This window comes from Vicugna pacos, chromosome 19, assembly GCF_048564905.1.
Source record: "Vicugna pacos chromosome 19, VicPac4, whole genome shotgun sequence".
In the NCBI taxonomy this organism is placed as follows: Eukaryota; Metazoa; Chordata; class Mammalia; order Artiodactyla; family Camelidae; genus Vicugna; species Vicugna pacos.
This window is the reverse complement of record NC_133005.1, coordinates 39795632-39807987: the sequence shown is the minus strand read 5'-3', so window position 1 is coordinate 39807987 and position 12356 is coordinate 39795632. Positions and strand designations below refer to the sequence as shown.

The 12356-nt window shown below is 38.9% G+C and overlaps 1 protein-coding gene across 16 annotated transcripts in view; it reads left to right on the top strand.

The window, feature by feature from the left end:
- BCAS1 (brain enriched myelin associated protein 1) overlaps positions 1-12356 on the top strand; it is a 129928-nt gene that overhangs the window by 77713 nt on the left and 39859 nt on the right. For all 16 annotated transcript variants that reach the window (XM_072944450.1, XM_072944446.1, XM_072944452.1 and 13 more), the window contains 2 exons: positions 9541-9687; positions 10858-10902. In XM_072944450.1, coding sequence (XP_072800551.1) covers positions 9541-9687; positions 10858-10902 — 192 coding nt within the window. The remainder of the gene's footprint in view (positions 1-9540; positions 9688-10857; positions 10903-12356) is intronic.

Below are 12356 nucleotides of genomic sequence, written 5' to 3'. Positions count from 1 at the left end.
AACATTTTGAAATTGACAAACTTGACAGTATTTTCAAATTATGAGATTTCAATAGAATTCCATATTTCAGACATTTCTGAAAAGTGAGAAGTTTCATCCTATGTCCCCAGGTGGGATGGGAGTCGTGACTGCCCCTCAAGATGGGGCATTCTCTCTCCAGTTCACCCAAGTCCCCACCCCTCCCTATTGGTTCCCAACAGTTGCCAACATGTGAGTTGTCCTTCATTATAACACTTGTCTTGTTATTTTCTGGTGGTAGAGTTGAGAGTAAAATAAAATATTGTCATCAGAGACCACTTTTCATCCTTCATAGCACATAAGGCAGTTTGAAGCAATTTAGGTGACCATCTGGTTAATAAACTATAAATCCAGCCAGAGAGTCAATTTGTCGGCTGGTGTTAAACAATAAGTAAGAGGCACCAATATTTTTCGTTTATTCATTCAACAAACATCTGAGTGCTTTCTTTGTGCCAGAATGATTTCAGGATGGATAGAATCATGTACCAGTGGAGGGACCAATAATAAACAAGGAAATAAATAAATGAACACTTCCAGTGTATTAAAAGGGCTGCATATGAAATACACAGAATTTAGAGAGAAGGCTGATCATTAGAATAGGGGAGTGGGCAGAATAAGGAAGGAGTCTGATTTAATCTAAAAACTCAGGAAAAAGTGTGTGACTTTCCTTTCTTCTTTTTCTACATGAGTCCAAACATTTCTTAGAAAATCTGCAGCCTAATTTTGGCAGTATTCAAAACAGTTTTCTCACTAATAGGAAGTGTTTGTTAAACAGATGAGAAACTTGTTCTAGGCTGTGGGTTATTTGCTTTTGTATTTTGAAGTGTTTTTTTATATAATGTTGGATATTTTTCCTCTAATAAATGTAAAATGTCATTGTCAGTCTGGAGGTTTACATGCTGGAACTGATCATAGACCAGAAGAATCCACCACAGATCCTTTTTTGTTGATGGGACCTGGGAATCACTCTCCACCCTCTCTCTGCCTACAACAAATGGATTTTTCTGTTTTCCATCATCCATAGTGGACTTTAAGTAAGAGAGTGCTAACTCATGTGTCCTTAGCAATATCCCCAGAGTAATTACTACTGCCAAAAAAAAAAAAGAAAAAAGAAGAAGCAGCGAGAAAAGAACATTTTATTGCTTAATTCTCTACCCACATTTCACTTGCCATTGGAAATCAAGTCGACAAATTCACTCACCCCGCAAGCAGAGGAGTTGCTGAGAGAGAAAATGGAAAACCGTTATTTATAGGAAGAAAATGTGAATTGCTTTTTCTGATAGATTTCTTTGCACTCTTCACCTGTGACTACAATGAACAACTGGTTTATTTAATCTTAAAAATATAACATCTCTACATCGGTCAATGTCATAGATTCATGAGGCTTTACCATGTAAAGCTGCTGTATTAGACTTCTGCTGCCTAAGTGTAGGATGAGTTTTTAATACCCTGAGGTTATTTCTATTGACTGTTAAAACAGGTGGTGAGCTTATGATTTGTAAGCAATAATCAAGAGCATCACACTGGACAGTTGGTCCAGCCTCGCTTCATTCCATTAGAAGCAGCTAAAATGGACACTGTTGCCTTTCTCCTCCCCAAAAGAGGAGGAGACACAGAAAAACAAACTTACCGTTATGGGGGCGGGAGGCGGAGGGAAGAAGTAGGGATAAATTGGGAATTTGGGACTGGCAGATGGAAACTACTATGTACAGATAAACAACAAAGGTCCTACTGTATGGCACAGGGGACTATATTCAATGGCTGGTGGTAACCTGTAATGAAAAAGAATATAAAAATGAATGTGTATATATATCTCTCTCTCTCTCTGAATGACTATGCTATACACCAGAAACTAATACAACATTGTAAATCAACTATACTTCAGTTTTAAAAAATGAGAGAAAAAAGGGGGAAGGGTATAGCTCAGTGGTAGAGTGTGTACCCAGCATACATGAGGTTGTGGGTTCAATCCCCAGTACCTCCATTAAAATAAATAAACAAACCTAATTACCTTCCCCCCACCAAAAAAAGTTTTAAAAATAACATTAAATAAATAAATAATGAGAGAAAAAATGTATAAAAATTTTTAAGTTAAAAAACAAGGTGGGAAAATTGGGTGAGTGGAGCATTTTTAGATCTGTGTCATGCAGATTCCCCCTCTTAGAAAACATGCCCAAAGACAATGAAAAGCTAGATTTCATGTTTCAGTATTTTAGGTTACTTTTATCGCCTTCTGAAGCGTGTCATAAGATCTTACTCAACTGCCTGGATCACTAGGAAGTTTCTTTCCGCCGTGGCACTTAAGTGGTTCACAACTTGGAAGTCTTAAGAAATTTGAATGAGCACTTTGACAGCTAGGAATTTATTGAGATAACAGGCAATATTTTACCCACAAGGGTATTTTTTCCCCTAAGTCCTGCATTGTCTGTAAGAGAAAATTTAGGAAGATCTAAAGACCTGTTTGGAGGGCTTTTGTACTGATTCAGGAACCCCTTACACAGGGCATCATAAACAAGGACGGCATAGAAGTAGAATGATTGACATGTGAGGACGGTCATAATAGCATATAATGTTAAATTAAAAAGTGGGTTTCAAAATAGTATATACAGAAAGATCCCTTTTGGGTAAAAATCATGTTTTCCTTGCCTGCCCACTGGTATTTATCCTTCCACCCAAAGAGGGGTGTGGAAGGAAAAGTTGCAAATTGTTAGTAGTAGTTATTTCCTGTAATGGGATAATGGTTGCGTTTTATATTTTTACCCTTTGCTTACCTAGATTTTCTCTTTTTTTTTTTTTTATAAATGGAGCAAGTACAGGGTGCTACCGGGCTGTAAGGAAAGTACTGCAACCGAGGTCGTTCCTGGTCCCTCCGCTAGATGGCGCTGTGAAGCTTGAGCATCCTGAGTTGCGTTAGAAACTCCAGTAGTAACAAGAGGTTTAATAAGAGGTTATTTTCACTTAAAATAATTCTGGAACTGTGCAGTCCAGAGCTTGCGTGGCAGTTCCTTGTTCCGAAATAACACTGACTTTTAACACGTGTTGCTAATGTGTATTTTGGAAGGAGAAATTTCCTCGTGGATGGGCAGTTTTCGAAGTCCTTTCATTATTGGCATTTCTCACAGTTGTGCTACTTGAGTTCTTTCCCTCTTCTTGGCAGAAGCTTAAAAGATGTGAGTGCATTTTTATCCGTTGATGTGAATTGAGCAGAAATAGTGGGAAAAGTAAAAATACAAAATTAGCTATGGAGATAGAGCCTCCTTCAGTGGTTTTCAGCTTTGTGGCAAAACAAAGTTAAAAAAAAAATTTTTTTTTTCAGACTGCTTCAGAAATGTTGACATTCCACAAACCATTTTTAGTAGACTTGGATCTTGCAGTTCCTTCCTGCTTGATATATTAATTTGCTTTCCCTTCTAGGAAAATGGGAGGATAAATTTACCTTTAAGAATTCACCAAATCTGATTTTTCATGCTAAATCTAACAATGGGTGGATGCAGGTGACTGTGCTTTTAGCAGAAAAGTAAAGACTTAACATTTGTCTGGAGACCACTGTTGCTGAGTAAATGATGTCCTTTGTGCTGCTGGGGCAACCGAGTGGGAGAGGAAACATAGCTTTCCCTTTTATCCCGGACAGAATGTGGCTCGAATTTCTAACAGATGGGAAAGAGTGGAGTCATGGGTTTCTGTACTGGTCAATGTTTCTGAGACAGATTTTCCTGTGTTAAACCTCATGTTAGGTACTGATTCTTGGTACAGATACTCAAAATGAAACCAGTGATGCACAGCCGATGGGGAATCTAGATGTGGCAGACATGCATCACAAGTCGTTCCAGACAAGGCTCCTCCTTAGGCTGGGTCATCCTGCCTTCACGTATATTTTCACCTGGATGATGCAGATAGACCTTGCTTAAAGGAGGATGAAATCCAAATGCAATTTACACTTGAAGGAAGGTGCCAGAAGTTGCACGTGGGCTTGATTATAGACAATCAACTTACAAGACGGCACAATTTTTCACCATGACAAATTGTGATCACTTAACTGATGTTCCTGTCTGTTTGCCCTTTGAAGCCAACAGAAAGGGGAGAGAATATATGGGCTGCTTCCGCACAGATGAGAAATAAGCTGATAGCATGGACACCTGTTTGCTTAAAGACAAGTTTCCAGATATTTCCTGGGAAATGTCTGTGTCTCTGTCTAAAATGTTTGTTTGCTGAGAACGATCTGGGGGCCTGAGGAGAGTAACAAAGACGTATCTGTAGTTAAGGAGGAATAAGCCACTATTTAATGCACAGGTCACAAACTAGTGGCCTCGCACTGGATCTGCTTCCCAACTGTTTGGCTCTCTGGATGTTTTTGAACGTTTGGAATTAGTCACCCACATTTTATGTTAATTTTAATTTTAATAGGTAATACATTCACATGGCTCAAAGTAAGAGATTAGAAAAAAGGTATAGTTGTCTATCAATGCCTCCTCCAGCAGATAATTACTGTTTGTATTTTTTTCCTTATTTTTATTTCTTCATTTATTTATTGGAGGTACTGGGGATTGAACCCAGGACCTTGTGCATGCTAAGCGTGCACTCTACCACTGAGCTATACCCCCACGCCACTGTTCATATTTTTAAATGAATCTTTTTAAGGTTTCTTTGAGTGTATACAAGCAAAAGACAAGCGTAGATTCGCATTCCTCCTTTTTTTAAGCAAATGGTAATGTAATATACATTCTGTTCTATTCCATGAAATTTTTTTCAGTTAACACCACTTTCTATATCTGTACAGCTTCCTCATTTGTAATACTTGCATGGTTTTCGATTGAATGGATGTACCATAATTTATTTAACCAGGACCCTATTAATGACATTGGGATGGTTTCCAAACATTTGCTATGACCTCATCGCAATGAACAAGCTAGTATATTTGTTATTCCACACTGATGTGAATTGAGATTTAAAATCAACTCTTAGAAGTGGAATTGCTGGGCGAAAGAATATATTCTTTTTAAAATTTTAGTTGACGATGCCAAAATTTCCGCCCTCCATCAGGACGGAAGTTATTGATACTTCAGTCAGTAATGTATAAGGGTGAATGCTTCTCATCCCAGCCTCCCTCCCAAATGGCTTCCAACATTTGGATTTTTCGACTTTCAGTCTTTCGTGTCTTCTGGATTTTGAGTCAAAGTTACAAAAGCCTTCTCAATCCAAAATTATAAAAGATTTATTTCCCATGTGTTCTTCTAGTACTTTTATCCATTTAGATTTTATCCTGGTATGGGATTTTGACACCAAGTTGATTTTTTTCAGATGGCCACCCAGTTGTCCTTACATCTGTATTAAAAAGTCCTCCTTCATTCCAGTAGATTTGAGGTGTCATCTTTATCTTACACTAAATTCTCATATGTCTTTGGTTAAAATGTGTTATATGTGGATGATGATAAAAGTTGGGGGAAATACGTAGCAGGGAAGAGGAAAGGAGCCAAGGAAAATTAAACTAGGAAAGCTCTTGATGGGAAGATATCTGAGTAAACGCCTAAAGGAAAGGAGATGGCCGAGGCCATGCAGCATGGTGCTTAAAGGCGTTTCGCCTCTGAAATTATTGGGGCCAAATCCCAGTTTCACTCTCTGACCAAAGGCAAGTTATTTATTTTTTTTATGCATCGATTTATTCATCAGTGAAAATGGAATGACAAATAGTCCACAATTCATGGGATCGTTATAAGAATTAAATGAGATCTTTTTAAGGAGCTTAGCCTTGGCCTGACGTCTAGAGTCTTGTCATTTTTATCTTTACCGGGGACGTTTTTCTTCTCGTTATACATCCCTCAAAGAATCCATGGCTGCAGAATATTCTGTCACATGGTCCTAGGTAAACTTCATATGTTCATACCCCATGCTGCTTTATTTACCTGTTACAAAATTGTGAAGACTTTTTTTTTTCTACTTTGGATCTTTTTTTTCATTTTCATATTCTTTTTCATTAAGATATTGAGCATAGTTCCCTGTGCTCTACAGAAGAAACTTTTTTTAAGATCTATTTTTGTATATAGTGGCTAACATTTGTAAATCTCAAACTCCCAAATTTATCCCTTCCCACGTCCTTTCCCCAGTAACCGTAAGATTGTTTACTATGTCTACAAGTCTGTTTCTGTTTTGTAGACGAGTTCATAGTGTCTTTTTTGTCTTTTGTTTTTAAGATTCCACAGATGAGTGATACTTCTTTCTCTTTCTGGCTTACTTCACTTAGAATGACTATCTCTAGGTCCATCCATGTTGCTGCAAATGGCATTATTTTATTATTTGTCATAGCTGAGTAATATTCCATTGCATAAATATACCACAATTTTTTTTATCCAGTCATCTGTTGATGGACATTTAGGTTCCTTTCACATCTTGGCTATTGTATACAGTGCTGCTGTGAGTGGAGACTTTTTAATTATTCTTCATTCTTCCTTTTTCAACACTACCCTGTAATACTTTCTATAAACTTTTAAATCTTGAAATTATTGTAGGTTCATATGCAGTTGTAAGAAGTAATACAAAGAAATTCCTTTATCCAGCATCCCTCAACGGTAACATCTTGCAAAACTACAATACAACATCACCACCAGGATATGGACATGGATATAATGCATAAGAGAACCTTTCCATCATGGCGACACCACCTCACATTGCTCTTTGATAGGCACCTCCACTTTCCTCCCTCCTCCACCCCTTTCTTAACTTCTGACATCTCTTCTCCATTTTTGTAAGTAGATCATTTCAAGAATGTTATATGAATGGAGTCACACAATATATGCTTTTTTTGGACAGGCTTTTTTCCTTCAGCATAATCCCCTGGAGTTCCACCCAGGTCATTGAGTCTATCAACAGATATTTTTCCTTTCATTCCTTTTTTATTGCTAAGTAGTATTCCATGCTATGGATGTACCACATTTTGTTTAAATATTCATCCATTGAAAAACGTTTGGCTGTTTCCAGTTTGGGGATATTACAAATAAAGTTTTTATGAACATGAATATATTGGGTTGTGAATATAAGTCTTCATTTCTATAGGAAAAAAAATCCAGGTTTGCAGTTGCTGGGTTAAATTATACTTGCATATTTAGTTCTTTAGGAAACTGCTTAACTTTTCCAGATTGGCTGTAGCACTTTATATTCCCATCAGCAGTGTGTGAGTGATCTGGTTTCTTTGCATCCTTGCCAGCATTTGAAATTGTCACTGTTTTTTACTTTATCCATTCTGATAGGTGTGTGGTGGTATCTTATTGTGGTTTTACTTTGCATTTCCCTGGTGGCTAATGAAACTAAACATCTTTCAGATGCTTATTTGCCATCTGTATCTTCAGTGAGATGTCTCTTCATATCTTTGCCATTCTCTGATTGGATTGCTTGAGTTGTTTTTTAACTGTTGAGTTTTGAGAGTTCTTTATATATTCTGGATTCTAGTCCTTTGTCAGATAAGTGGTTTGCAAATACTTTCTCCCCCTTTCTAGCTTTTTTTCATCCTTTTTAAAAGGATCTTTCACAAAGCAAAATCTTTCAGTTTGGATGGGACCAATTTATCATTTTTTCCTTTTATGGATTATGCTTTTGATGTCAAGTTTAAAAACTCTTTGACATCAATTCTAGAAATTTTCTTTTATTTTTTTCTTAAAATTTAATACTTTACATTTTGTATTTAAGTCCTTGATCATTTTGAGTTAATTTTTGTATAAGGCATAAGACTTAGATTGAAGTTCTGTTTTTTTTTTCCGATGTAAAATTATTCCAGCACTGTTTATTGCAAAGATGATTTTTCCTCTATTGAATTGCTTTCGCATCTTCGTCAAAAATCAGTTGGGCACATTTGTGTGGGTCTATTTCTGGGTTCTCCATTCTGTCCCATTCAAATATGCGTCTGTGCCTCCACCCACCAATACCACACAGCCTTGCATACTATAGCTGTATAACAAGGCTTGAAATCAGGTAGGCTGGTTCCTCCCACTTTATTCTTTCTTTTCAAAATTGTTTCAGATATTCTAATTCCTTTGACCTTTAAATCTTAGAATAATCTCATCTATCACTAAATATCTTGCTAGGATTTTGATAAGAATTGCACTAACCCTGTATATCAACTTAGGAGGATTGACATCTTTGTGGTGTGGAGTCTTCCAGTCCATGAACATTGTATGTCTCTCTTTATTTATATCGTTTATAATTTCTTTCTTCAGTATTGTAAAGTTTTCTGCCTGTAAGTCCTATACCTGTTTTGTATTTCATTTTTTGTGCAATTATAAGTGGTATTGTTTTTTTCTATATTTATTGATATATAATTGAAGTATAATATTGTGGAAGTTTAAATTGTACAACTTGATGATTTGATACGTGTATATATTGCAAAGATTACCACAGTAGGTTTAGTTAGTAACTCCTTCACCTCACATAATTTCTATTTCTTTCTTGTGGTGAAGACATTTAAGGTCTACTCTCCTAGAAACTTTCAAGCATATAGTACAGTATTATTAACTATAGTCACTGTGCTGTATATTAGATCGTCAGAACTTACTTAAAAGCTTGTTAAGACCATGGCTTTTCTCTGCTTTTGGTTTGTGAAGTTCCACCCCTTTATGAGGCATTTCACAAGAAGCACTGCTCCATTTAGAGAGAGTACCAGGGCTGAGCGAAACCCTGCAGAATACTGGCGTTATTACCACCTTTTAAAATATTCACCAGGATGTGTTTATGTATTTTTATCTCCTTTCCACAAAAGCCCCATTTTTAATGGAGACTGTTCTGGCCTGGTCCTTGGCTTTAAGGTAACCCATGTGCCACGTGAGCATGCAGGGAGTGGTGGTATAGAAACTCAGAGAAGGGAACAGGTGGCTGCTGGGACCCGGAAGGACTTCAGTGGAGGAAGTAAACTTGAGCCCAAGCCTGAAGAAAGGATGGGCACCTGGCTTGGCCCAGGATCACAGGAGTGGAGATGAAAAAAGGAGAGCATTCAGAATGCATCCTACCCTCCTGAGTGAGCTAGAGGAGAAAACCAGTCCCTGAATCACACCCCTTGCACTCGTAAACTCTCACATCCTGAAAACGGAAATATTATTTTGAAACATCAGTACTTTTTTTTTTCGTTGTTACAATTCATCACTGTGGGGATTGTGGGAAATCAGATAGAAGCATCTCTGAGGATAATACACAAATGATTAGACAAGAAGACCACAAAATATTGGCATCATACACAACCTCTTTGCAGAGCTGGGAGAAAAGAGTTTTTGTCTGGAATGCAACACGCACTGCTGTGTTTGTGAGCCTCTGGCTCCAAACAATGTCCCTCCAACTAACAGCAAATGCTGAATATGTTAGAAAGAGGGGGAGGGGAAGGAAGAGGGATGCTCATAAGCTCCTGATTGTTCTACACGGCCGTGGGCAGAAGAAGTATGGCTGGAATTAGGCGGTAAGGGAGAAAGGGGCGCGAAGCAAAAATAATACTTTGAGAGTCCACACATTCAACAAGTCGCGACTGTGAAAACTCTGTCTTCCTCCTAGGACATAGCTGACGGCAGGAGGAGGGAAGGACAGGAAATCACAACTGTGAGTTGCTCTGTCCCCGGGGACCCTGAAGAACTGGAGCCTGCAAAGGAAGACCCCCAGACAGAGAATAATAATTCCATCATGAGCTTCTTTAAAACCCTGGTAAGCAGTTTCCTTTCTCTATTCTGTTCCTTAAAATTCTATTCTATTCTATTGCTCGAAAGTTTTGTTAATTCTAAGAATGATGCACACTTGAATGTCTTCGTTCTAAATGGGGTGTCACGGTGATGCAGCTGGGACACTGGAGAATAGGGACAAGATGTGCTTCGTAAGGGAGTTGGCTTTCAGTGAGGGAGTCTTTGGTGCTGGGAACTGCGGTATGAACAGCGGGCGCCCTAACTGTCTGACATGAGCTGTGTTGTAATGGAGCGCTGCTGCCACTGGATGTCCTCCAGTGGTTGATCCTACAAATAATTGGAAAATAATTCCCTGAGTTGAGGACCTATCCAAGCAGTTTTGCCACTCAAATGGCAAATCAAAGTGTAGAAGTCTCTTCCTGTCCTGTTACACCTACAGCTCCCTTTCAATTGGGTGGAGGCGGGGACCCGTGTCTTGCATTGCCTGCTCATCTGTGTGTCTTCAGAGCCCACGGCTTGGCACATGCCAGACACTCAATAAAGGGCTGAATGAGTGAATGCATAATTAAACAGATAGCTCCAAGTGTTTGGGCTATTTCCAAAGACCAAGACTGACTTCAAAAGGCAAGACAGAAAACATCAACAGAATGTGCCACCAACACCAAAGGGCTGTGCATTTGTTTGCTTTAGTGGTAGAGTTGTTGGGAAGACTGTATAGCTGGCAGGGTCTAGCTCAGTGGTGGAGTGCGCGCTTAGCATGCATGAGGGCCTGGGTTCAATCCCCAGCACCTCCATGAAAAAAATGAATAAATAAACCTAAATAGCTCCCACACCAAAAAATGAAACAAAAATTTTAAAAATAACCAAAAAGAAGAAGAAGATGGGAAAAAAGGGGTAAGTTTTCTAAAAAGGAAAAAAGAAAGTCTGTGGCCCTCCAGGAGACGGTTTTGAGTGGGGCCAAGCTCTTGGTGGATGTGTAAGATCAGATGCATTTCGTTATAAAATATTAATTTTGTTAACTTACGTATACTTAGGACACAGTAGTCTGAGAGTTTCTGCTAAACGAAAAGTACTCGTGATTACATTCCTCACCTGTAGTGTGGACTGGACTACCCTAAAAAATTATGTATTTATGAAATAAAGTCACCCTAAAGAGCTATGGCTTTTAACGTTTGTTTTTTTTCAAACTTTTAAGGTTTCACCCAGCAAAGCTGAAACAAAGAAAGATCCGGAAGACACGGTGAGTCGCTTGTAGCGTGTTTGTTTGGGTTTCTGTATAGAGTTGGATTTGGGCTAATGTGTGCTTCTTTGTTCTTTGAATCTTATGCATGTGTATATATGTACACACGTTTACATATTTAGCGATTTCGTAGTGCTGTTAGACTGTCTTTAAAACGTTCCATTTACGTTAGTTGTGTTTCAATGAAAATTTTGATGGGAAGCTGGAAACGTACCAATTCTGGCTAAAGAATGTCACAAAAGCCAATTTCTTATATAGAGCAAGAACAGAATACTAATCATTGTATATCATTTTAGTCTTTTTTAGTTGTGTGGGGAGAGACCCAGGGAATAGAGTGAAAATTAGCCTCTGGAAATGAGAAAGTGGTGAGACTCAGTTTAAAGTAGACGTAAGCTGCTCTATTTTTGGTTTTTAAAAAAATGAGTCTTACTTTGTTTTTCATGTAATTTGAAAAAAAAAGTAATCTCACTGCAGTGGCAGTTGTTTGGTGAAACGAAACAGTCACCAGTCGACACTTGCCAAATGTAGGAACGTGTAGAGGAGTTAGGATGCCCTCGAGAGCAGGCACTTTTTCACTGTCATCCAAGAAACTCAGCCAGTTCCCCTCAAAATAAATTTTGTTTGGAATGGCTACTTTCTGGAGATGTTTTTCCTTTATGCTTGACAGAGCTGATCATCTCTAGTAGAACACGTGGCTTAAGTTTCACGGGAATCATGAGGAAAGTTTAACTTGGTGACAGATAAGTGTCTTGTGTCCGTCTCTTGATAACAGAAAGGGCTTTGAAAGACACTGAGATCAAACAAATGGCTTGGCCAGCCCGGGGCATCTGCTACCCAGATTTGAAGAGGCTGAGTTGTGAGAAGGATCCTAGACTTTGTCAGAGAAGACAAATTCTGTGTTAGAGCTTCAGTCCCACTACTTGATAGCTGTGTGATCCTAACCTGTCTGGACCCACCTTCCCATGTCTGTAAAAGTGAGGTGATAAAAATTCTATCTCCCCAAGACTGAATGAAGGTCTTGACAGTGCCTGGTAAACCAGGGAGCTCTGCTCAGATGTAGGGGATCCCTGTTTCCACAGTCACTGCAGGACAGATCGACCACCGTGATTACATGTGTATTGTGTTGATTGCTTCCTCTAGAATTTTCTCCCTCCATGGAAAAAAGTCTATATCTGAGGCTTACACATGCGTTTTCCTATAAAATCATTTATTTGCTACCAGGCAGCCAGGGTCAAGTTCAATGAGTGGTCGGGTCCCAGTGTTTCTCTTTCCGGTCTGTGTCTTGCATTGTTTGAAGTCCCATAGTCAGCACAGTAGGCTCTAAACAGCGGGGCATGTGGGCGTGTTGTGTGGCTTCCCACGTGGCCCGATGCCCTCACTCTCTCCAGCTGTTCATGCACCAAGACTCTTCGCCCACCCAGAACGTGGTCCCAGCTGAACGCACCTAGTGCTGC